General features: G+C 36.2%; 2 protein-coding genes across 2 annotated transcripts in view; both read right to left on the bottom strand.

Moving 5' to 3' along the window:
- Window positions 1-27,659, bottom strand: part of sv (paired box protein shaven) — a 432,076-nt gene that overhangs the window by 111,674 nt on the left and 292,743 nt on the right. Inside the window, exons 7-8 of the mRNA XM_017626900.1 lie at window positions 26,831-26,916; window positions 26,534-26,747 (exon numbers count right to left, since the gene is read on the bottom strand). Coding sequence (XP_017482389.1) covers window positions 26,534-26,747; window positions 26,831-26,916 — 300 coding nt within the window. The remainder of the gene's footprint in view (window positions 1-26,533; window positions 26,748-26,830; window positions 26,917-27,659) is intronic.
- LOC108371361 (uncharacterized) lies at window positions 24,831-25,383 on the bottom strand. The gene is made up of 2 exons (XM_017626914.1): window positions 25,346-25,383; window positions 24,831-25,296 (listed from the first exon to the last, which is right to left on the bottom strand). Exons 1-2 carry the CDS (start codon window positions 25,352-25,354, stop codon window positions 24,871-24,873), a joined length of 435 nt encoding a protein of 144 aa, XP_017482403.1. The 5' UTR covers window positions 25,355-25,383; the 3' UTR covers window positions 24,831-24,870.

The raw sequence follows: 27,659 nt of genomic DNA, 5'->3' as shown, positions 1-27,659 counted from the left end.
CGGTGGACCAGAGACCGATCTATTCGAAAAAATCGTATTTATGGTCCGAGTTGCTTAAAATTTGGTACCTGGGAAGCTTTTTGCCTAGATTAGCACATATAATGATTTTTTTTCCGGGAAGTGGACCAGGGACCGATCTATTCGAAAAAAACGCATTTATTGTCTGATTTGCTTAAAACTTGGTGCGAAGGTAGGTTTTTGCCCAAATTGGCATATAGGTTATTTTTTCCGGGAAGTGGACCAGGGACCAATCTGTTCGACAAAATCGTAGTTATGGTCCGATTTGCTTAAAACTTGGTACCCAGGTAGCTTTTTACCTAGATTAGCACATAGGATGCTTTTTTTCCGGGAAGTGGACGAGGGGCCGATCTATTCGAAAAAATCGTATTTATCGTCAGATTTGCTTAAAACTTGGTGCGTAGGTAGGTATTTGCCCAGATTAGCATATAGGATATTTTTTTCGGGAAGTGGACCAGGGACCGATCTATTCGAAAAAATCGTAGTTATTGTCCGTTTTGCTTAAAATTTGGTACGTAGTTAGCTTTTTGCCTAGATTAGCATATAAGATTCTTTTTTTCCGGGTAGTTTCACTTCTTCTTCTTATCCGCCATGTTAGCTATCTGACAGAAAACGTGTTTCGTATTTTTTATTGTACCAACTTTTTCAAAAAAAAAGTTCAGCTTTTGACGTTGGAAAAATAAAACAAAGGAAAGCCAAACATATAAGTAGAGAATTTGTCTAATATTTTTAAATCATTTTCTTCATAACTGTTGCTTCCGTGGATATTGCAACACACGGAATAGATGTAATAATGCAGCTATAGGAGCCACCTCATACCACAGAATTTATCGGCCGCCTATTTAAATAGTAGGGCTCACTTGAAATATGTACATGGAGATGTATGGAGGTGCGCACACTACACCAACTTAATCGCTTCGACCACTTAGTTGTGGTGCAATGGAAAGACTAGCAAGGCCCAACCAAATCGGCGGCCGATAAAGTCCGTGGTGTGCGATGGATCTAAAACATTTTAAACAAGAAATATTGCAGTCACATTTTCGTTTTTAGGATTTTTATTCATGTGATTAGCAGTAGCAAGAATGTATGTATTAAATACGTATATCTATATATTTAAAATGGTGTGAAAAATGTATAGTAATTCATCAATTGAGAACGGTTGGACCGATTTGGCTTAAATTTTTTATTAGTTGTTCGTAATTGCCAGGAGAAGGTTTTTACGAAAGAAAATTTTGGGAAACCGCTCCGGGAATGTCGGAAAATTGGAAAAATCGAAAATTGATTTTTTTTGTATGGAATTTTGTGTGCAATACCTTCGGAATGGCATTCGAATGGAAAAATAGAAAATTCTGAGTGGAAAACTCGGAAAAATCCGGAAGAACGCAAAAAATTTGAATTTTTTACGACGAAAGCTTGGAAGATTTCGGATAATTGTCAAATTCATTGGGAGCTTGAATCAATTGGGAACAATTTTCTCCTATGTTTCTTAACTGATTCGAATGGGTGCTGCTTTTTTGGAAACGTGTTTAGAAGGAGTGCACAAAGTTTTAACTTTTCCGATAGTTGGCGCAGGGGTCTAGCTATGCTTAAAAAATGCAGTTGGTTCGTTGGTAGCCTTTGGCCTAGATTAGCATATGTGATTCATTTTTTCCGTTAAGTGGGTCAGAGACCGAACTATTCGAAACAGTCTTATTAATGGTTCGATTTGCTTGCAATTTAGCACTGGTTTAACATATGTGCTATTTTTTCTGATAGGTAGACCAGAACCGATCAATTCTAAAAAATCTTCAATCGAATCGAGTCATTGTTTTACAGTTCGAAAGGTGTTTGAAGGCGCCTCAAACATGCGGGTAGTGGCTATTTAACAATACTTATTGCACAGGTCAACAAAAATGGAAAAAAATTGTATGCAAAAAAAAAAAAAAAATTTTAACGCTATTTTGGACTGATTTTTTTGTGCTGATTACGAATCCGTTNTTGCAGTCACATTTTCGTTTTTAGGATTTTTATTCATGTGATTAGCAGTAGCAAGAATGTATGTATTAAATACGTATATCTATATATTTAAAATGGTGTGAAAAATGTATAGTAATTCATCAATTGAGAACGGTTGGACCGATTTGGCTTAAATTTTTTATTAGTTGTTCGTAATTGCCAGGAGAAGGTTTTTACGAAAGAAAATTTTGGGAAACCGCTCCGGGAATGTCGGAAAATTGGAAAAATCGAAAATTGATTTTTTTTGTATGGAATTTTGTGTGCAATACCTTCGGAATGGCATTCGAATGGAAAAATAGAAAATTCTGAGTGGAAAACTCGGAAAAATCCGGAAGAACGCAAAAAATTTGAATTTTTTACGACGAAAGCTTGGAAGATTTCGGATAATTGTCAAATTCATTGGGAGCTTGAATCAATTGGGAACAATTTTCTCCTATGTTTCTTAACTGATTCGAATGGGTGCTGCTTTTTTGGAAACGTGTTTAGAAGGAGTGCACAAAGTTTTAACTTTTCCGATAGTTGGCGCAGGGGTCTAGCTATGCTTAAAAAATGCAGTTGGTTCGTTGGTAGCCTTTGGCCTAGATTAGCATATGTGATTCATTTTTTCCGTTAAGTGGGTCAGAGACCGAACTATTCGAAACAGTCTTATTAATGGTTCGATTTGCTTGCAATTTAGCACTGGTTTAACATATGTGCTATTTTTTCTGATAGGTAGACCAGAACCGATCAATTCTAAAAAATCTTCAATCGAATCGAGTCATTGTTTTACAGTTCGAAAGGTGTTTGAAGGCGCCTCAAACATGCGGGTAGTGGCTATTTAACAATACTTATTGCACAGGTCAACAAAAATGGAAAAAAATTGTATGCAAAAAAAAAAAAAAAATTTTAACGCTATTTTGGACTGATTTTTTTGTGCTGATTACGAATCCGTTAGCAAAAAGTTACCATCAGCTCCAGATTTTAAGAAAAAACGAGGTCAAATTGCCAAAAAATCGAGTCCCCCTAATGANCCAACTTAATCGCTTCGACCACTTAGTTGTGGTGCAATGGAAAGACTAGCAAGGCCCAACCAAATCGGCGGCCGATAAAGTCCGTGGTGTGCGATGGATCTAAAACATTTTAAACAAGAAATATTGCAGTCACATTTTCGTTTTTAGGATTTTTATTCATGTGATTAGCAGTAGCAAGAATGTATGTATTAAATACGTATATCTATATATTTAAAATGGTGTGAAAAATGTATAGTAATTCATCAATTGAGAACGGTTGGACCGATTTGGCTTAAATTTTTTATTAGTTGTTCGTAATTGCCAGGAGAAGGTTTTTACGAAAGAAAATTTTGGGAAACCGCTCCGGGAATGTCGGAAAATTGGAAAAATCGAAAATTGATTTTTTTTGTATGGAATTTTGTGTGCAATACCTTCGGAATGGCATTCGAATGGAAAAATAGAAAATTCTGAGTGGAAAACTCGGAAAAATCCGGAAGAACGCAAAAAATTTGAATTTTTTACGACGAAAGCTTGGAAGATTTCGGATAATTGTCAAATTCATTGGGAGCTTGAATCAATTGGGAACAATTTTCTCCTATGTTTCTTAACTGATTCGAATGGGTGCTGCTTTTTTGGAAACGTGTTTAGAAGGAGTGCACAAAGTTTTAACTTTTCCGATAGTTGGCGCAGGGGTCTAGCTATGCTTAAAAAATGCAGTTGGTTCGTTGGTAGCCTTTGGCCTAGATTAGCATATGTGATTCATTTTTTCCGTTAAGTGGGTCAGAGACCGAACTATTCGAAACAGTCTTATTAATGGTTCGATTTGCTTGCAATTTAGCACTGGTTTAACATATGTGCTATTTTTTCTGATAGGTAGACCAGAACCGATCAATTCTAAAAAATCTTCAATCGAATCGAGTCATTGTTTTACAGTTCGAAAGGTGTTTGAAGGCGCCTCAAACATGCGGGTAGTGGCTATTTAACAATACTTATTGCACAGGTCAACAAAAATGGAAAAAAATTGTATGCAAAAAAAAAAAAAAAATTTTAACGCTATTTTGGACTGATTTTTTTGTGCTGATTACGAATCCGTTAGCAAAAAGTTACCATCAGCTCCAGATTTTAAGAAAAAACGAGGTCAAATTGCCAAAAAATCGAGTCCCCCTAATGATCACCTATACTCATTTACTTTTTATCGTCAAAAATGGTGTAAAAATCAGTGTTAGCTGTTAAATAAATGACTATAGGTAACCTTAGGGTCAAGGTGCAGGAATGGTATTTGCAGGGATTGAAGTCAGAAGTCCAAGCCTTAATTTAAGCCTAAGTGTAAGGTTCTATCACCCTTTGTTTCATTGTTAGAGCTTCTCAAATATTGCAAAAAACGCGATTTTTTTAAATTTTCAGCACATTTTTCCCAAAATCTGGAGCTGATGGAAACATTATACTTACGTATTCTTAATCAGCAAAAAAAAAGCCTATCAAAACCAGCTTCAACATTTGCCGCATCAAAATCGGTATTGCCCTGTGTTACCTACACTAATTATATAAAGAGAAGCTCCTTCTTTTTATAAGAGGTGATCTCGCGAACGGCTGTACTGATTTTTTTAAATTTTGGACACCTACTGCAGACTTTGGATATATTAAGGGAGCGTGGCATCACCCATGCATATCGAATTTTTCATACCGTATATCTCTGAAAATATTTGTGGTAATGTCCTGGAAATTGGTATAGAGATTTTGGGGCTATTCAAAAAGGGAAGTGGTGCTTTCCAAACACATTGAAACTCTTACCTATCTGTAAATATATTTATACTCACAGAATACAGTGTTTTTTTTCTTTTTCGTAATAAATTTTTTTNCTTCAATCGAATCGAGTCATTGTTTTACAGTTCGAAAGGTGTTTGAAGGCGCCTCAAACATGCGGGTAGTGGCTATTTAACAATACTTATTGCACAGGTCAACAAAAATGGAAAAAAATTGTATGCAAAAAAAAAAAAAAAATTTTAACGCTATTTTGGACTGATTTTTTTGTGCTGATTACGAATCCGTTAGCAAAAAGTTACCATCAGCTCCAGATTTTAAGAAAAAACGAGGTCAAATTGCCAAAAAATCGAGTCCCCCTAATGATCACCTATACTCATTTACTTTTTATCGTCAAAAATGGTGTAAAAATCAGTGTTAGCTGTTAAATAAATGACTATAGGTAACCTTAGGGTCAAGGTGCAGGAATGGTATTTGCAGGGATTGAAGTCAGAAGTCCAAGCCTTAATTTAAGCCTAAGTGTAAGGTTCTATCACCCTTTGTTTCATTGTTAGAGCTTCTCAAATATTGCAAAAAACGCGATTTTTTTAAATTTTCAGCACATTTTTCCCAAAATCTGGAGCTGATGGAAACATTATACTTACGTATTCTTAATCAGCAAAAAAAAAGCCTATCAAAACCAGCTTCAACATTTGCCGCATCAAAATCGGTATTGCCCTGTGTTACCTACACTAATTATATAAAGAGAAGCTCCTTCTTTTTATAAGAGGTGATCTCGCGAACGGCTGTACTGATTTTTTTAAATTTTGGACACCTACTGCAGACTTTGGATATATTAAGGGAGCGTGGCATCACCCATGCATATCGAATTTTTCATACCGTATATCTCTGAAAATATTTGTGGTAATGTCCTGGAAATTGGTATAGAGATTTTGGGGCTATTCAAAAAGGGAAGTGGTGCTTTCCAAACACATTGAAACTCTTACCTATCTGTAAATATATTTATACTCACAGAATACAGTGTTTTTTTTCTTTTTCGTAATAAATTTTTTTGTATAACGAATGCGTGAGAGTTTTTTTGTATGGGAAAAAATGCCGAAAAGTGTCAGTATGTAAAAGACTTATTCTGGTGGCTTAACTCCTCCTAAACGACCGAAACGATTTCAATGATAATTTTTAGTGGCGCTGGAACCGAGTTATAGCTGAAAATCGTCGATACGGAGGCACCAGGGATCAAAGTTAAATTACTCCCGTTAAATCAACCATCAGAACCATTGCGGCCCTTGCTTTACGGTGACTAAACATAATTTGGACGAATGATACTCACCAGTTTGTAAATTGCCACCAACTATACTATACAGATTCACGGACGATTCACTATCGAGCCGCAAGGACTTCTTCTCGGTATAACGCTTTCGTCATGTTATTTAAGACGGCAATGGGGATATGCCTTCTGTCGACCACAAAACCAAACATGAACTTGAGTTGCTGGCGAAAACGTTGAACCAAATATTTCAATAATAAATTAATTATGGGCGGGACAAAGTTCGCCGGGTCTGCTAGTATTTGTATAAAGACGTGGGGTGAAACCCAAGGGTAAAAGCTAGTTTTAAATAAAATTGTATAAGGTCTTTCGAAGGTACGTAAGCATTTTCAAAATCACACATTTCTTTAGTGAAAATTTGATTTTCCAATGATAACACACTAAGACGATTTCTCTTAGAAGATTTTTTCATTACTGAAAACAATCTTTCAGCACCAGCAGTGCTATCGTCTACGTATTTCATCAAACAGATTTATATAATACTTTAAAGTTTACATTTAACATTGTGAATATTTATATCACCACAGTTGCTCTCTTCAAATTTTTCAATTTCAGCTTAAACTGCGATAAGATTCTCAATTTCGCCATACAAAAAACTGTTCCCTGAAATCGCGACGAAATTGCCTCAACTTCGTGAACACAACTCTTAAAATTGCGTATTGTGAATTAGTAATGAGTAAAAGGAAGATAAAAACAAACGTCAAATAAGCAAGTAAAAACAAAACAAATCGGACAAAACAAAATAACAACAAACTGTCATCGAAAATGGAATTGAGGTAGTTGTGTAAACAGTAGGGCGGGTCGAAAATCTAATTTTACTCAAATCCCTTGGTAATAGTGAAAATATAATGTATCATGAAGCCAACAAGAAGCCTGCAAAATATTAGTATTTTATTTTAATGTTAAGAGCCCGCGCATCGACCGCCAAGTCACCCACAGCACACTAGTCGAATAAGACCAATTCTTGTTAAAAATTCTGGGTTCAGCAAAAAGGTTTGGTGCATATTATTAAATAATGAATCAGTTAATGGAAAAGGTAAAGTCAAATATAATTTTTCGCAGCCCTTTAGCTTATCGTTAATCTCAAAGTTATCTTTTTTCAATACATTTTTAATTGTTCTCTTGATAATTGCACTGGCCTATAGTCAAAAGATGTAAAGAACAGCATTATTATTGCTGGCGTTCATTTAGGTCGTTGGTTCCAAATATTCTAATCTTGTTTTAATATTAGCTATAGTTTGCGAATTTTTGCAAATTTAGGAACCATTTCGGTAGCTCTAATAGAAAAGCCATTATTTTGCATCATCGTGGAAAAATTTTGGTTTATGCAAGTGAGTATGGAAACACAGAATAGGCACAACTTCTAGAAATNAATTTTTCGCAGCCCTTTAGCTTATCGTTAATCTCAAAGTTATCTTTTTTCAATACATTTTTAATTGTTCTCTTGATAATTGCACTGGCCTATAGTCAAAAGATGTAAAGAACAGCATTATTATTGCTGGCGTTCATTTAGGTCGTTGGTTCCAAATATTCTAATCTTGTTTTAATATTAGCTATAGTTTGCGAATTTTTGCAAATTTAGGAACCATTTCGGTAGCTCTAATAGAAAAGCCATTATTTTGCATCATCGTGGAAAAATTTTGGTTTATGCAAGTGAGTATGGAAACACTGAATAGGCACAACTTCTAGAAATACTAATTAGTTTACTTATGTTTATGCACAATATAAAAATTGCAAATAAAGGAAAATTACAAAAAAAAAATGTTCAACACGTTTTTTTAATTTAAAACAATTTGTTTATAATCTGAACTATTTTTATAATATTATTACTACAAATCAGTAACAGTAAGTCTCTCCTTCAATTTGGTACTTACTACGTGCCGATCGAGTAACATTTACCAAAGTTATATCGAAAAGCTTAAGTGGATCTCCAGTTTTAATTATTAATTTAATTAATTAAAAAAAATGTATCTTCAATTGTATAAAAAACGTTTAGATAAAAGAGCCGGATTACAGAAAAGTGTTCCAGGGAGCGCCTTTTTTCGTTCAAGCTGAATGCGAAGCACTATCGTCCAATTGGAGAGTCTTCAAAAGGATTTCCCAGGATATGTTAAAGACTTTTTTCACATAATGCAATTAACTAAAATACTTATGCACTATATCTAAACAATTATTTCACGTCTCCTACTTTCATATAACGGCAAATTTAGAAACCGCGAAAAATGTGCGTCTTCGTTGACTAAAAAAACTATTCCGCACCAATTTTCAAGACTGCATAAATGGACTTAAAATGGGCGTTTCTCACCCTAACTGTATTATGTTAATGTATGCAACTACTATTAACTTATCAAACAATTCCTATTCTTTGACGATACATATTTCATTTCATTCATCAGGATCTTGAAAACTGACCAAATCGGCGTGACCAAGTCCATGCTCCTTTTAATACTATATATACATCCGAAAACATTAAAACGTTTGAAATAAATCCCGTCTCACTTTTTTGTATTTTTCACTTGGTTCCTGAAGTAATGAAGAATTGAAAATCTATACGGGAAAATTATAGTTTTTGTAAGTTTTATCTTAATATCTTAACATTTAAGACTTATTGAAAAATGATAAATGAACGTGAGGTACTAAATTTAATAACCCTTAATTTGATATATCGTCCTGTTTATAAAAATTAACGCATTCCATAGATATTACCAGCCAAAGTTTCATTTTCAAAATTCGTATACTTTGATGCAATTGCGCGGGCTAAAGATAAGTTTTAAATTAATCTTTCGTGGCCAATAACAATTGGCTAAGACCTAAGACATCATAATATTACTATTACTATGCGGTCAAACGACTTTTATTTTCCCCCATACAAAATCGACCCAGCCTAGTAAACAGCTACAATTTCATTTTGAAGTAGAGCAAGGCACATAAATACAGGTAGAAGCCATCAATCAGATGTATGGAAGATATATGTTGTAGTCATCCGATCCTTTTTTTTCACTGTAAGTATTCTGCTAATAATGAGTGAAAACGGTGCGAAATTTCATGTTCCTAGCTGCATAAATGGAGGAGTTATGATAATAGTCCTCATATCTGAACAATTAGTTGTATGGGGCTGCAGGTTATAGTGACCCGATCTTTGTTATTTTCACTGTAAGTATTCTGCTAATAATGAGTGAAAACGGTGCGAAATTTCATGTTCCTAGCTGCATAAATGGAGGAGTTATGATAATAGTCCTCATATCTGAACAATTAGTTGTATGGGGCTGCAGGTTATAGTGACCCGATCTTTGTTATTTTCACTGTAAGTCTTCTGTTGATAATGAGTGAAAACAGCGCGAAATTTCATGGTCCTAGCTACATAAATGGATGAATTATAACGAAAAATCTCATATCTGAACAATCAGTTGTATGGGAGCTATAGGTTATAGTTGCCCGATCTTTTTAATTTTCACTGTAAGTTTTCTGTTGATAATTATTGAAAACAGTGCGGAATTTCATGTTCCTAGCTATATAAATGGAGGAGTTATAACGCAAAATTTTATATCTGAACAATCAGTTGTATGGGAGCTATAGGTTATAGTGACCCGATCTTTGTAATTTTCACTGTAAGTATTTTGTTGACTTGCACCCATTAAGTACTGCAAAATTTCATGTTCGTAGCTGCATAAATGGAGAAGTTATAACGAAAAATCTCATATCTGAACAATCAGTTGTATGGGAGCTATATGTTATAGTGGTCCGATTCTTCCGGTTCCGACAAATGATTAATACATTATAAAAATACACCCACCTACCAAATTTGATCCGGATATCTCGAAAACTGAGAAACTAGATTGCATACAAACAGACGGGCAGTTAGACAGACGGACAGACGGACATGGCTAAATCAACTCAGCTCGACGTTCTAATCATATAAGTATACATTTTAATGGGTCTATCTCTTTTTGTTCTGGTACTTACAAACATCGGACCAAAGTTATAATACCATTTCATGCTCATGAAAGGTATAAATATAGTTCGTTCTTTAACAAAACCCGTGGAAATCCATGTTTCCAAATTTGAGCAGTCCACTTGCAAAGGCGCTATGTAAATTTTTTTAGATTTTTAATTTTTGGTGAGTAACGTACCAGTATTTAAAGTAGTTTCATGTCCACTAACAATACAGTGCAAAATCTTTCTATTTTCTGAAAAAATAGCATCAATAGTAGTTAACATACTATTGCAAAAGTCGCTATAATACTTATTTATACACTTTCAAAAGTCTCCATCTTCTGATAAACTTGAGAAAACTGCAAGAAAATGTGGTAGTTTCAGTGCCTAGTGGAAGGCGTCGTAAAAAAGAAGCAGACCAATCTTCATGGAAGAGCGAACGCGAAAAGCAAAACAAAGATAGCTATGTAAAAGTTACTGTTTCAAAACTCGCTATATTCAATTTTTATGTATAAAATTTGCAAAAACTACCACATTGCCATATTGTTTTTTAATGTTATTAGGCTCTTGTTTATCCAAATTTTCAGATAATAAAGAGAAATATACAATTTGGATGTTACTTGTTGTTGTAGACATTTTTTTTTAATTATGGCTCACTATTATAAAATCACATAACGCTGTTTGCAAGTGGACTACTCATTTGTGCAATATTAAAAAAAAAATTCAACAGACTTTCGTACAAATTTCGAACTTTTAAAAATTCTAAAAAATCAATCGACATTTTTAGCCATTTGAAACGTGTTTATTCTATTAGAATTCAATGGGCTACAAAATTGCATACTCAGAATTTAATTAAAAAACTCGAAATTTTTAAGAAAATTTGTAGAATTTTTTTTTTAATTGCATAAATTTGTAAGGCAGTGTCACTCGATTGGTACGTTTGTACAGATTTGTAAATTTTTATATTGGGCTATTAGTAAAAAAAAGTGGGATATTTTTTGTTTGCATTCAAAAGATTGGTACAATACAGCGATGTTCTATTGAAAAATTTCAATAAATGAATTTTCGTGATTGGGATAGTGAAAAATATTTTGGGTGTTCAAACAATTGGGATACGATTTACACCAAATTTTAGCAAATACCCAATCGTGTGACACTGCCTTTAAACTGGTATTTATACGGATGTTGGTAAAGAACGAACTATAAAAAACTAACCGAAATTAAATAACAACAAAAATAATATTTTAAAACTTGTCAAATTTGGTGCGGCTATAATTATTTCGTTGGCTATGATTACTCGGCCGTGCTATCATAGTAGCACAGTGCCACTCATATTTGACTTACAAACAAACTACGGACAGGAATTTCAAGATTTCAACTCTGTTTTTATGAAAAATTTTATTTTTATCCGTATTTTTCTTTTAATCAAAATATGTTGAAATTTTGCAATACTTCCACCCATTATCAACAGAGAACTTAGAGTGAACACTACAAGGATCGGGTCACTATAACCTATAGCTCCCGTACTACTGATTGTTCAGATATAAGATTTTTCCTTATAACTCCTCCACTTAAGTAGCTAGTAACATGAAATTTTGGACTGCTGTCACTCATTATTAAAAGAATACTTTCAGAGAAAATGGCGAAGATCGGGTCGCTATAACCTATAGCCTCCATACAACTCATTGTTCGGATATGAGATTTTTTGCCATAACTTCTCCATTTATGTAGCTAGGAACATGAAAATTCTTACCGTTTTCACTCATTATTAACAGAATATTTACAATGAAAACAAGGATAACAAGGATCGGGTCACTATAACATATATCTCCCATTCAACTGATTGTTCAGTTATGAGAATTTTCATTATGACTCCTCGATTTATGCAGCTAGGAACATGAAATTTCGCAATACTTCCAACGATTATCAACAGAATTCTTACAGTGAAAATAACAAAGAACGTGTCTCTTTTACATATAGCTCCCATACAGCTGATTGTTCAGATATGATTCTTTGTTATAACTTCTAGATATTTCGCACTATTTTCACTCATTATCAACAGATAGTTTACAGTAAAATTAACAAAGATCGGGTCACTGTAACTTATATATTGCCTCCATATAACTGATTGTTCATATATGGGGTTTTAATGTAAAACTAATTTATTTGGACAGCTAAAACCGATAAATTTCGTAAGCTATTGTATAAATAATAATACAAAGTCTACTGAGAAAATTGTCAAAATCTATGCTGCGTAAGCCTTATCTCGTATACCACTGATTGTTACTATACCAGTTTTTGCGATATATCTCCTTTATGTAAGAAGCTAAACCCATTAAATTGTTACCGGTTTACATACCGATCACACAGCAGTGAAAATCACTTTGATTGGTCCTATGTAAGGTATATCTTCCATACCTCTGATTGTTTAGATAAGATTTTTTATATATGTAACTCCTCCATCTATGTGTGCTGTGAATATTTAAATTTCTTCATGCAGTAATCTGTTAAAGTAAAGTTTTCAGATGTTCATGAAAGGTATGAGGCCTTCGGCATAGCCGAAGACAGCGCTGCTCTTACTTGTTTTATTTTTCCTTACACACGCTCATTTTTATTTTTACTCTCCCGGCTTCTACCGGTTTTTATTGGGCGCGTTTATAAGACGTAGCTGTTTAGCTCATCTGCTACGAAACTGCTGGCAACTGTTGAACCCAACAATTACGTCTTAGCTTGATGAATATGCTGCCAAATGAACAGCTGATAAATCTAAACAAATGATATTGCAACAAATAGAGATAGTTGCGCCGATAGTATTTAGAATTCAACGCTGAACTGCCGCCGTGTTGAAAAAATCGTTCAATGTTACAATGAATTAAAAAGTGTAAAATTATACAGCAAACATCTTAAAAACATATATTTAGAAACGTAGTATTATTATAAAATATATTAGTTACTTTATCACGTCAGTAATATAAAATATAATAAATTTTTTTTTGCAGCTGCCACCTAACAAAGCGGCGTTAAATTTAATTTAAGCGGCGTAAGTCTTTTCGATCAGCTGTTTAGGCTAAGCCCAACACGTTGAGGTTAGGTAGCGTAAAAATTTTCCGCTGGAACACCTTCAGCTCTTCAACTTACACAATATTTACAATAAATTTTCGTGACTTTTACATTCATATTGAGGAGAAAATTGGCTGGCCAACTTTTTTGAAAGCAACATTTTGAAAGCAACATTGAAAATTGGCTGGCCAACTTATTTGAAAGCAACATTTTGGCAACTAGTTAATCATTTTATTTCAGTAAAATTATGGTTGATATTTTAAAATATGTATATGGTAGTTGTGGTAGAAGTGAAAAATGACCCAAAATGTGGTAGATCTACCACAATTGTGGTAAAGTGGCCACACTGCCCGGGATCGGGAAAAGCCTGAAAAATCAACATCCCTAGTCTGTACTGAACATTCATCCACTTCACACTTCCAGTCGAACAATTGGCCGTGTAAACATTGCAAACCCTCGGCTTTGGTGAAGCATTATGGTGACTTTGGCGCCTTCTCGCGATTTTCGCTGGCAATTAAGTTGCTAAAAAGCACAGGGCGATTCATATAAAGCATAAACGTAGAGGAAAAAATTTCGGAGCAAAATTTAACTTGTTATCGGCCCAGAAAAAAACAGGATTACCACAGAAACGAAAGTTGAGCCGAGCTAGGCGATGGGAATCGCTTACCCTTTCGCTTCAAGAAGGCATTATTTTAACATGGGCATGTCATTGGTCGTAAGCCCTTACCCGCAGCATACCTTCGAACGAAGAGAGAACGCATGGATAAAGGGAATCCAGAGAAGCGAACAAAGAATGCCTTACAGAGAAACTCATGTACATAGAATGCCTAGATAAGTATGTACATACTTATTTATATTAAATTGAAATCAGAAAATGTCTTAAAAGATTAAAATTTAATATAATTTTTATAAATCAGTTTTTATACATACATATGTATGTGTTTAGGTATTTAGATTTTACTTAAAAATCGGTATGTACATAAATGTAAATATGCATTAATCTTAAAATTGTACTTGACTTCATTGACTGACTTCAACTTCCCTGCAAATTGAACAAAGTAAAATATAGTTTTTATGCGAGACAAATTTCCACGGAAACTAACGGTAGGATAAGAAATTTTGGATATTCATTATATTTTTCAGCTGACTACGATGCAGCATTCTACTTTGAATTCACCGAAATGAAGCAAAGAAGCGAAACAAATAAAATATTGTAGGACATTCTACTTTGCATTACCGGCAATCCCTAAAAGAAGCGAAAAAATTCGAAGGCATTATAAGGCAATCCGTTCTAGAACACGTTACAACTAAAAGCGATTACCGATTTTTTGCTGGGGGGGTCTCGATACGAGTACTTTTTTTTCGATACCTACTCAGTACTTGGTTCGAAAGTATCGATGGCAAAATTACTTGGTATCGAACGAAAAGTATAGATGCCAAAATTACTTAGAATCGAACAAAAAGTATCGAGCACGTACTTGCATTTACTCGTAGCGTTTCATCCCAATGTGGAATGACTTTTCGAGAAAATAATAGAAAAACTTCGTTTAAAGAGAGTATTGTTTTTGCTATACTGTTGTGCATATTAGGTGAATGCGTAAAATAGTGTTGTTGTTTTAGTCAAAATGCGTTCTTTTAAGCTCTAGTGATTTTTGATTTTCCCCTGTTGTAAATAAGCTCGACTCACTTTGAAGATCGCTCTCCAATGTCGAGTCTCGGCTTCCATTGATTTTTGATATTCCCCTATTGTAAATGACCTCGACTCACTTTGAAGATCGCTCTCCAATTTCGAGTTCAAAAAGTTTCAAAGTTTAGACCAAAGTCGACGTGTCTCCTGTTTAGGTGAACACAAAATGAAAATTTTTCCCCCAATTCCGATATGAGAAGTGTCCGCCATCTTGGATTTTAAATTTTTTGCGATTTGCGCGCGAATTTTGCAATTCGATTCCCTACAATTTCCATGTGCCTATAAATTCTTTTAAACAATTATTTATTGCTAATAATATGCAAAAAATGTCCAAAATTAGGCAAGTGGCGCGGTTTTTTCGAATTTTGAGCAATTTCTATTTGAAATAAGTGGCACATTTAAATGCCAAAGTTGTAGAGGAAAAACTTTCCAATAAACACATTATTTATATGTTTACGTACGACATGTAGATTTCGACCAACAACGCGCTCAATGCAGCGGAAAGGGAGAAGCTACTCAAAACTTTTTTCCAAACCACCTCAGAGGTAAAGTTATTGGCGCGTTTTATTTTTATGTGGTTTCACCAGTAGTCCTAATCCACACATAGTTATTTTCGCCACAATAAAACTCTTTAGAATCAGAGAAAAGACCTATTGATAAAGGGACAAAAACTATTTGCTAAATACAGTTTCAACTGACTGAAAATATTTATTCATGGGTTTGGCCTATTGGTGAACTCACAGTTGAAAATACGCGCCAAAAAACACGACCTCCGAGATACTGTCAAAAAAGTTTTGAGTAGCTTTCCCCTGCCGCTGCATTGAGCGCGTTGTTGGTCGAGAAATACACGTCGTACGCGAATATATAAATAATACGTTTATTGGAAATTGGTCTACTACAACTTTGCCCTTTAAATGTGCTACTTATTTCAAATAGAAATTGCTCGAAATTCGAAAAAACAGCGCCACTTACCTAATTTTGGGCATTTTTTGCATATTATTAGCAATAAATAATTGTTTAGAAAAATGATAGGCCCATGAAAATTGTAGGGAATGGAATTCTCTACAAATGTGTTCTCTACCTTTTTCGCGAGAAATGCAAAATTAGCGCGCAAATCGTAAAAAACACAAAATCCAAGATTGCGGACATTTCCCATATCGCAATTGGGGGAAAAGTTTTATTTTCGTGTTCACCTAAACAGGAGACACTAAACTGAGTCAAAAAATTTCTTCCTGGAATTTTTTCGTTGAAAAAATCTAATGCAAAATTCACGCGCAAATCGTAAAAAACACTAAATCCAGAATGGCGGACATTTCCCATATCGCAATTGGGGGAAAAGTTTTATTTTCGTGTTCACCTAAACAGGAGACACTAAACTGAGTCAAAAAATTTCTTCCTGGAATTTTTTCGTTGAAAAAATCTAATGCAAAATTCACGCGCAAATCGTAAAAAACACTAAATCCAGAATGGCGGACATTTCCCATATCGCCATTGGGGGAAAACTTTTCAGTTTGTGTCCACCTAAACTGGAGACACCTAACTGCGTCAAAAAATTTCTTCCCGGAATTTTTTCGTTGAAAAAATCTAAAGTGATTGGGCTATATGATCACAATATTTAGACAACACACAGATTCTATAACCGTTACGCTCGTAACGTACATATCTGAAGACTAGCACACATCTGTTGACTTGGGAATGTTTCACACCAGGGCAGATTTGCTGTTGTTTTGACTAGCACGGAAATGACCTACTACATTTGCATGTATACCTAAACGTGCGATTTCGCATTTATTAGAATTTATAGTAGCTACGTGAATTTTGAAGAATAAAAATATTATAATTTTTATCTTCCAACTAAATTTTAGAAAAAAGTCGGGCCCCTTTGAAAATCCGGGCCCGGGTGGAAAGATCCCCGACCCCCCACCCTCTAGACGGGTCTGCATACATATGCTTGTCTGTGTACAATTGTTATACTCTTCAGATCTACAAACTAAGTCTCATTTATTATTTATCTCTTTGAACTCGAAACTTAAAAGCATATCGAGGGATTATATTCAATACCCTATATCTGCGTTTTTCACAAAACTGAGATTGAGATATAAAAATCCACCTAAGACTTAACTGTCATCGTAGATGTTAATACTCAAGAATGATAGAATACAAGATTGCGCCGTCCTGGGCGTTGACATTTGTAAACAAAGAATAGAGCGAAAAGAAGAACGATTTGAAAGTGCCAAAGCAGTTCACTTTATAGCGAAAAACGTGTTTTAATTTAGCTAAATGCGAAAATATTGCATTTTTCACCTAATCTATTAGAGAACAGCGAACATTTTAGTGCACTCTATTGCTTTGCAATTAAGGCTGTTGCAGAAAACTTCAGCAGCATCTCTGAGGGATTGATTAGTTAACTTGCTAATGGAGGCTGCGTGGAGCAGAAACGAAATCATTGTGAGGAAATGCTGTTAATATAATAATAGAGAAACATTTCGGGAACGGCATTGCCGTGCCCTATGTACACAAAATGCAGCGATTCGTCCCAGCACTACACTTGCACCTACGCTTCTTGCATCTTGGCGGCTGTCGCAGTTTAACACACAGCACTTCATTGTATTAGTTTTTACGCAGTCTTCAACTCAAAAATCACTCATAAATTGCAAATTAACACAATCTAAACTGATTTTTTACTTATAATTCAAATTTCTCTTTCGCTGATTTGTAAACAAAGGTTTATTTACAAGTTACCACAACTGTCAAAATCGGCAAAACCAAAGTAGCGGTATCACTGACGGCGCCACCTTTGTTCGCTGCACCGTGGTTAATACTGACCGTGTATAACGCTTGACAGAAGAATTTAATTNTTCGCGAGAAATGCAAAATTAGCGCGCAAATCGTAAAAAACACAAAATCCAAGATTGCGGACATTTNTATAGTAGCTACGTGAATTTTGAAGAATAAAAATATTATAATTTTTATCTTCCAACTAAATTTTAGAAAAAAGTCGGGCCCCTTTGAAAATCCGGGCCCGGGTGGAAAGATCCCCGACCCCCCACCCTCTAGACGGGTCTGCATACATATGCTTGTCTGTGTACAATTGTTATACTCTTCAGATCTACAAACTAAGTCTCATTTATTATTTATCTCTTTGAACTCGAAACTTAAAAGCATATCGAGGGATTATATTCAATACCCTATATCTGCGTTTTTCACAAAACTGAGATTGAGATATAAAAATCCACCTAAGACTTAACTGTCATCGTAGATGTTAATACTCAAGAATGATAGAATACAAGATTGCGCCGTCCTGGGCGTTGACATTTGTAAACAAAGAATAGAGCGAAAAGAAGAACGATTTGAAAGTGCCAAAGCAGTTCACTTTATAGCGAAAAACGTGTTTTAATTTAGCTAAATGCGAAAATATTGCATTTTTCACCTAATCTATTAGAGAACAGCGAACATTTTAGTGCACTCTATTGCTTTGCAATTAAGGCTGTTGCAGAAAACTTCAGCAGCATCTCTGAGGGATTGATTAGTTAACTTGCTAATGGAGGCTGCGTGGAGCAGAAACGAAATCATTGTGAGGAAATGCTGTTAATATAATAATAGAGAAACATTTCGGGAACGGCATTGCCGTGCCCTATGTACACAAAATGCAGCGATTCGTCCCAGCACTACACTTGCACCTACGCTTCTTGCATCTTGGCGGCTGTCGCAGTTTAACACACAGCACTTCATTGTATTAGTTTTTACGCAGTCTTCAACTCAAAAATCACTCATAAATTGCAAATTAACACAATCTAAACTGATTTTTTACTTATAATTCAAATTTCTCTTTCGCTGATTTGTAAACAAAGGTTTATTTACAAGTTACCACAACTGTCAAAATCGGCAAAACCAAAGTAGCGGTATCACTGACGGCGCCACCTTTGTTCGCTGCACCGTGGTTAATACTGACCGTGTATAACGCTTGACAGAAGAATTTAATTTTAAATTGCAAAGTCAGAATTAACATCAATGATGACAGGTAAGTCCCAGTTGGGTTTTAACATCACAAAGTTGTTTTTGTGAAAATTGCAGATAGAGGGTATTGAATATAAATCCACGATATTTCAAACAAATTCTGAGAGTTTCGAAAAATTATGAAATTTCTATAGTTTTACCTTTAACTTCAAACTTTAAATTAACTTTAAATCCTTCAAACTTACATGACGCACACCCTCTTCAAAAGNTTTAAATTGCAAAGTCAGAATTAACATCAATGATGACAGGTAAGTCCCAGTTGGGTTTTAACATCACAAAGTTGTTTTTGTGAAAATTGCAGATAGAGGGTATTGAATATAAATCCACGATATTTCAAACAAATTCTGAGAGTTTCGAAAAATTATGAAATTTCTATAGTTTTACCTTTAACTTCAAACTTTAAATTAACTTTAAATCCTTCAAACTTACATGACGCACACCCTCTTCAAAAGAGTAGGGATGAAACGATACGAGTAAATACAAGTACATACTCGATACTTTTCGTTCGATACCAAGTAATTTTGGCATTGATACTTTTGAACCAAGTACTGAGTAGGTATCGAAAAAAAATACTGGTATCGAGACATGATACCAAGGCGAATTTTCGGAATTTTTTTCTGCACTAATATAAATCGCACAGTTCTTTATGGCTTGTTAAACGACAGCGACCTTCAAATATTGAAGACGTACATTTTTTCCTGAAACCAGTATGAAATAAACTTTTTTAACAGATATTTTTGCTGTTCTTGCATCAGGGAATCCATTTCGTGGATACCAAAATATTTTTTTTTAAAGTTCATTGCATGCTCTTCTTAAGTCAAAAGAATAAAAATCCAAAGAAATATGGGTTTAAAACTTGTTAAAAACTTCATTGCCAAGACAAGGAAAAATTTATACTATTTTTGAAAGTCATTATAAATATGAAGGTAATTATTCTACCACCCGAAACTAGTTTTATACCCGAGCGCACTTGTGCACAAGGGTATATTAATTTTGTTCACATAACGGTTGTTTGTAACAGCCAAAACGAATCGAGATAGATATAGACAAATGTATACATAAATGCTCAGAATTAAGAGAGAAGTCGATTAAGCCATGTCTGTCTGTCCGTCCGTCTGTCCGTCTGTCCGTCCGTCCGTGTACACGATAACTCGAGCAAAAATTGAGATATCTCAACGAAATTTGGTATATAGGTTTCCGTTAATCTAAGGTAGGTTGGTATTGAAAATGGGCAAACTCGGGCGTGGGCCCACTTCCCATATAACGGTAACTTCCAGAAATACGAAAACTGCGATATTTTAGTAACTACTGAAGATAATTCAATCAAAATTGATATTTACAATAACTTTCAGACGCAAAATAACAATATTATAAATTTTTGGAAAATGGGCGTAGCCACGCCCACTTATGGTAACATGTGTATATCTTGGTAACCGCTGTACCAATTTCTTCCAAACTTGGCACAGTTGTTGACCTTGATACAGCATACTAAAGCGCCGAAAATTTAAAAAATCGGACAATACCCAGCCCACATCCCATATAACGGTAATTTTCAGAAATACGAAAACTGCGATATTCTAGTAACTACTGAAGATAATTCACTCAAAATTGATATTTACAATAAACTTCAGACGAAAAATAAGAATATTATAAATTTTTTGAAAATGGGCGTAGCCACGCCCACTTATGGTTACAATGTCCATATCTTGGTAACCGTNATTCTAGTAACTACTGAAGATAATTCACTCAAAATTGATATTTACAATAAACTTCAGACGAAAAATAAGAATATTATAAATTTTTTGAAAATGGGCGTAGCCACGCCCACTTATGGTTACAATGTCCATATCTTGGTAACCGTTGCACCAATTTCTTCCAAACTTGGCACGGTTGTTGGCCTTGGTACAGCATACTAAATGGCCGAAAAGTTAAAAAATCGGACAATAACCACGCCCACATCCATATATATATATATAATTTAGAGAAATACAAAATCTTCGATAAATCAGTAAATATTAAAGCTAATTTATTCAAAATTGATGCTCGCAACAATTCTTTACCTGGAAATACTTTTATGGTAAAATTTTGGAAAATGGGCGTGGCACCGCATACTTATGATCACATATACATATGTATATCGGTAACCGTTATACCAATTTGCACCAAACTCGGTATTTTTATTGTCCTTGCCACATAAAAGCAAAACTTTGAAAATGATTGAAATCGGACTAAAATTATGGCCGCTTTTCATATAACGGTAAATTTCAGAAATGCTTGAAACTGGAATATTTCGAAATTTAAGGACGCTAATTTACTCAAAATTGATACACCCCGTCTTACCATCTAGCGGTAGCTTTCGGAAAGGTGAAAAAACATATATTTAATACTTGCGATGGGTACTTAATGTTCGGCTCCGCCCGAACTTAGACATTCCTACTTGTTCCTTAATATCCCATCTCAAAAGCTTCTAAACATCGTTACACTTATGTATTTCGCTATGTCTTCTCGTTTGATTTTGCTTATTTTTTACAAAAAAAGAACGTACAGAGTAAAAGCTTGGTTATGCAAGACAAAGACTTGGCTTGACTTACTTAGAAGATTAGACGCGATTACTCAGCGTGTCAGCTATTACCTTTTCCCTTTATTTTAAATATCAGCACTTGTATTTGTACACGTAAAATTGTAAACGTTTAATTGGTTTTTACACCAAAATTTATACAAAATTACCATTAAAATAAATGTATTTACGCGTATCAAGTTGTGATTGTTTTTATTTCATTTTCTGTCTTAGTTGAAAGTTTGTTTTTCGATTGCCAGATGAATTACATTTATGCAAAAAATTATATTTCCGTGGCATATTTGTAAGGATTTTATTAAAAAATTAAATGGCATCATGCTTCTGTCACAGCTCTCTTTGCACTAAGAAGCAGGGACGCTAATCATTATGAGTAAAATAATTAAAATCAGCATTCAATCATTATTTTATGAGTTTTATTTTTTTTCGCTTAAAAATAATAATTATTATTAACACCCTTCTAAGCAGGGATGGAAAATAATCATTATTTTTTTAATTTGCACTAAAAAATCAACAAGTTGTAATCGTCGTAAAATTATTTTAACTATACTCACCTATTTGTGTTCGTACGTCCTATTGTAATTTACAATGACTTTTATTTTTCGTGTTTAATCAATAAAGATTAAAAATAATAATTAATATTAAAGTTTTATTTTTTCGCTCAAAGATATAATTACAGTTGAGTTTTATTTTTTCACTTAAAAATAATGATTATTCAAAAAAACTCAAGAGCTATACAGCGTGATTTCCGACGTATCCTTTTCAGAGGTAGTGACACCCTAATATAAGGGATAAGTCCCAAACCCGACAGGCCAAAATTTCAGTAGGTTGCGTCTCTATGGCCTTATAAATTTTATAAATAGTCATTATTTTTGAGTAGAAAAATAAAACTCAAAAATAATGATTATCTCTGAGCGAAAAAATAAAAATCATTGTAACGTAGCTTTGCCTACTCCACAATAACATATTCAACATCACCCTAGCATACGTCTTACAACTGCACATAGGTATCAATATATGAACATACATACATACATACTGGTAAGCGTACACACAAACTAACATACCAACAAGACTAAAAGCACCCCTATGTACATACATACAGGCGTACATACGCATACGCGAAGCTGGCATGGGAAGCACATGCAGCAACTTGGATACTCATGCGAACCAACAGATGAAAGAAGTTCACTGCGCAAAAGCCATAACACGGAATAAGCCCATTCACTTCTCAAACGGTTCATACAAAACCAGAGCTAAAGCTGCCAGCATGAACTCTACCAGCATCAAGCCCAAAATACAATAACGCAGTGGCAGTGGCAGCGGCAGTTTTTCGAAATCAGCTGTTTTTTAGAAAGTGTGGTGTCCAATGAAGCGACTCACAATACAGCAGTGGCAGCTAGCAGTACTGCTCAGTTTAGCCCAAATTCTAAATTCACTGCCACTGCCTTCATCGCAGCAAACTTCGCATGCTGAATTTGACATAAATGAAACGCAGCCAACATCTGTTGATGTCACTGAAGCCTAAAAGGCAACAACAAAAATGTAAACAAACAAAAGGGAATGTCAAAAAAAGCAGTCACTGACAACGCCGTATTGTGTTTGCTGCGGCATTGACTGCCAATATTAGCAGTAACAGCTGATTTTAAAAACTGTCACTGCCACTGCCAATGCGCTATTGTGTTTTGGCCTNTCAAACAGCTCATACAAAACCAGAGCCAAAAGCTGCCAGCATACACTCAACCGGCATCAGTTGTCCGTAGGTAAGCACGGAGCGCATCCTGGGCTTCGGGCCTATTTGGGGCGCTCTTGGCTTTCCTCCTCGGAGGAAGACTAATTGGTTGAAGGGGGCTGCAAGGAGGGGAATACCCCTCAGGCAACACCCCAAAACCATTATGGGCTAGACCCATTTTTGGTTACGGTCTCAAGCAGACAGGGGGCGAGATCCGTTTGGGCTTGCCCAATTCCGAACACCCCTGCCTGCTTGCGATACCGCGCGGCTAGCGGGCGCTGAAGGGAGGAGGGAACCACCTCCCTACAGCGCCCAGCGGCCGCGAATACATACGGGGGGACTGGGCAACCTTTCGATGCCCTGGGGGACCGTACTAATCATCAGTTGTCCGTAGGTATCACCAATCTGGACCGCCAGCACCGCTACCGCCCTAAGGCCGACATTTCTACCGAGGACCGCCCGCTATTCACCGTCACCCAGGGCCGCCGCAATAACCGTTGCCACCATTAGGGCCCGCACCGCTGCTCTAATCACCGAGGGCCGCTACTATTACAGCCGCCCCAAGGCGACAATTCTATCGAGGACCGCCCGCTATTCACTGTCATCCAGGGCCGCCGCCATAATCATCATCACCGCTAGGGCCCGTACCGCTGCTCTCATCACCGGGGCCGCTATTACCACTGCCGCCCCAANAAAAAAAAAACGAAATTATAAGAATTTGTGAGATTTGACATAACACCCGCAATACAAAATACATGTGGTTGTTGTTGTTGTATTCTTGCCACCACCTTGTATAAATTCGCCTCGTGCAAAAACAAAATGCAAGACTTTGCCATGCTAAACACTATGGCGAAGCGAGAGAGTTATATGGACAAATATGAGCCACTATGATTCAATTGATTCATGTGAGCCCTACGGCATCAACTGAGTTACTGAGTTACATTTTTTTTGGACAGGAAGTCTGAGTTACCGATTCACTTATAGGAATCAACTCAATAACTCAACTCTGAGTTGAGTTACCCACCTCTAACCACCTCCCTGCAGCGCCTAGCGGCCGCGAATACATATAGCCCGAACACAATGAAAACGACGAGCTACAAACCACAGCTCTCAAATTATTTTAACACGTACTCTTATGTAGATAATTATTTTGGCGACGACCGGGCTACGCGACGGCTGTGGTTGTGGCCAGATTAGATCTATTTCTATTTTTCTGGCGACAGATAAGGTTCTTCCTCTTCTTTTATGTCAAACTCATACAAATTCATGATGTCGCTGCCGCGTTCAAAGAAATCATGTCGCCATCGACAAAGCGCTTAGATAATAAAGATGACAAATTGGAAGCTGTGGTCGGTAGCTCGTCGTTTTCAATGTGTTCAGAACTATACGGGGGGACTGGGCAACCTTTCGATGCCCTGCGGGACCGTACTAATCATCAGTTGTCCGTAGGTATCATCAAATCTGGACCGCCAGCACCGCTACCGCCCTGAGGCCGACATTTCACCGAGGATCGCCCGCTATTCACTGCCATCCAGGGCCGCCGCCATAATCATCATCACCGTTAGGGCCCGTACCGCTGCTCTCATCACCGGGGCNCCGTGGGCCGCCCGCCATCATCACCGAGGACCGCGAACGCTAACTATCGCCAACCAGGGCCGCTATCACCATTGCCACCATCCGGGCCCGCTGCTACTGTCTTCATTACTATGGCCGCCGCCATTATCGTCGCCCCAGGCCGACCACTACTACCCGTCACGAGTACGGTAATCGCCACTGCCATCATCGCCCAGTACCGCTGTCACCGTCGTAATTAAAAGGGGCCGCATTTACCCTTCGCCACAATCGGGGCTGCATACAACACCACTGCGGGAGGTCGCTGCCGCCCTCATCATTATATGGGCCACTGCCAACGTCACCGCTGAGGCCGCCACCACCACTGCAAGGGAACTGCAGGCTGCCGTCGCCGTCACAACCACCGCGACTGCTCTCATTGCCACGCTCTTCGCTACGACTGACACGTACCACTGCTAATCTCGCTGTCACTAGTAACACTCCCGTCACCGTACAATTACCCGCCGGATAATCTCCGACACCGACTGCCGACTCTCGCTCTTTACCTTCCGCTCTCCCCTGCACGACAAGTTGCCGGCCTTCTAGATAGCCGCGTGTGTGTGTGGGTGTGTTCGACTTAATACACAAATCATTGTGTTTTATTTGGTGGGGGTTAGTGGGACCTTCGCTGGACTCTGGAGCGGCTGAGCATACCTCAGCCTTCGACAAAACCCACCTCATATCATAAAATAATAATTATTTGTGATCGAAAAAAAAACTTAAATATTAATTATTATTTTTAATCTTTATTGATTAAACTCGAAAAATAAAAGTCATTGTAAATTACAATAGGAAGTACGAACACAAATAGGTGAGTATAATTAAAATAATTGTACGAGGAATACAACTTGTTGATTTTTTTAGTTCAACTTAAAATAATGATTATTTTCCATCCCTGCATAGAAGTTTAACTTAGAAATCAAAAATCTATAGTTCTCCAAAGTTTCTAAGTGAAGTTGGTTTTTTCGGTAACTACATACACGCGCTGCTCATTTGCCAGATATACAATTTTCAAGTTAAGTCAAGTCTAAGTCTTGTATAACTGAGCTTTAATTCTATTATTATTCGCGCTGAAAACACTTTCGGACAATATTAGAGGTGGTGGAGACCAGCCCTATTATTTAAAAAAGAAGCAAAGGAGAAAAGAGTTGGGTGCAAAACGTGGTTGATGACAAAGAAAAAACTAAAATGTTCAACGTAGCCAACCCAGAAATTTCGCATCGAAATTTAAGTATTCTAAGAACTCACCATATAAAATCTGTTAATTTTTACTATGAGAGATATACACCTGGAATTTTGCCAACTTAAAAACTGTTATTATTCGGAGTTTAGAATTCGCCGAGGATGATTAATTTATTACTTAAAAAATTCAATTTAATCCAGCTCATACAGAATACCTCCACAGCCAAAAGTACCGATACGACTAGGTATCGATACTTTAGATCCGATCATGTATCGATACTTTCTTACGATACTACTTTCAAGTAAAGGTATCGATATTTGCATGTTATCGTCTCACCCCTACAAAAGGGTCACAACTCAAAAATCAGATCCGGATATATAAATTCTTGGGGATCGTACAGACTCAACGCCACTAATACAAAAACAGGTATTTTTTTAGTGAGATAATATAAATTTCACGAGTTGAGTTATGCAAAAAATTTACCAAAATTGTTTTTGAGTTGTTCTCCATTTTGAGGAAGATGTGCGATATGTTAAGGTACTAGAAACTACAGCGGAAAACATTGGTTTCAAAGGGAGTCTCCAGATATTCGCCTTTGTGGGTATATAACATAGATTTGAAGACCTTATATTTTCCTCTTGTACTCACCAATAGATGCGCCTATTGACGGTGTATATAAAGAATTCTGCGACTGCGACAGTGAGGATATACTATCATAAATCATTGCATCACTTCCAGGTGCGCCTGTTGCAGAAAAGTTGTTGTGAGTATCATAATAGGCGGTGTTACTATTCGTTGTCAAGCTACCTAATTCGGAAAGGAGTTTATGCTCGTCTTTGATACACCATTTTCCAGACCAAATCTGTTTTAGAAAATCGCACATACAGAGAAAAAAAGAAAACACTTATTCACAATAATATTAGAGTGCGAAGTTTATGCACTTGCATTTGAGTATATTTGATCACCGCTATATGCTATCCTCTGCCTTTTAATGTCCTCCTCTGAAGGCATGTTAACGTCACGATTTTCGTCTGTAAATACAAAGTGTTCACATATATAACATATGTATATGTTTGTGTAAATTCATAGGATTTTCAAATTTCAAAAACAGTAAACGCTGGTTATAAAAACGCTATAAAAACGAATAAACCAAATTATCGCAGGTTTAGGATATATATAACGTTGAAAAATACATGAAATATTTATAATTTACTAGAATTACGCGGCCACGCCTTGCTATGGCACAGTCTAATAAAACAGAAATATGAGATACCTTGCTTGATTTTCTTTGTATAGTACAACTATCCACTTGTCGTTAATTTCCAGTCATTCACGAATGTTATTCGGACATAAATATGTACCAACAGTTTTGTCGCGAATAATTTTTAGTGGTAGACAAATTCCTTTTAAAAAAGGGCTAGAAAGAGCTAAAAAATTCGTAGTGGCTAAAAATGGTAGCTACAAATTTTTATTTGCATACCAATACGCTAAGGGCTAAATTCACAGTGCGTAGTTAACTCAGCCGCTGTGGTGTAGTGGTAAGCAGTACGAGCTTTCATTCATCAGCACCTGGGTTCAAGCCCTGGTCAAAGCAACATCGCAAAATATATAGAAAGGGGTTTTTTCTTAACAGCGGTCGTCCCTCGGCAGGCAATGCAAACCTCCGAGTGTATTTCTGCCATGAAAAACAGCTTCTCATAAAAATACAATCGCCGTTCGGAGTCGGCGTAAAACTGTAGGTCCCTCCGCTTTGTGTGACAACATCAAGGCGCAC

Source organism: Rhagoletis zephyria, unplaced genomic scaffold (assembly GCF_001687245.7).
Source record: "Rhagoletis zephyria isolate East Lansing unplaced genomic scaffold, Rhagoletis_zephyria_1.1 Rzeph_scaffold_00067, whole genome shotgun sequence".
Classification (NCBI taxonomy): Eukaryota; Metazoa; Arthropoda; class Insecta; order Diptera; family Tephritidae; genus Rhagoletis; species Rhagoletis zephyria.
The sequence above is the reverse complement of the archived record's forward strand: the minus strand, read 5'-3'. Positions and strand labels throughout refer to the sequence as shown.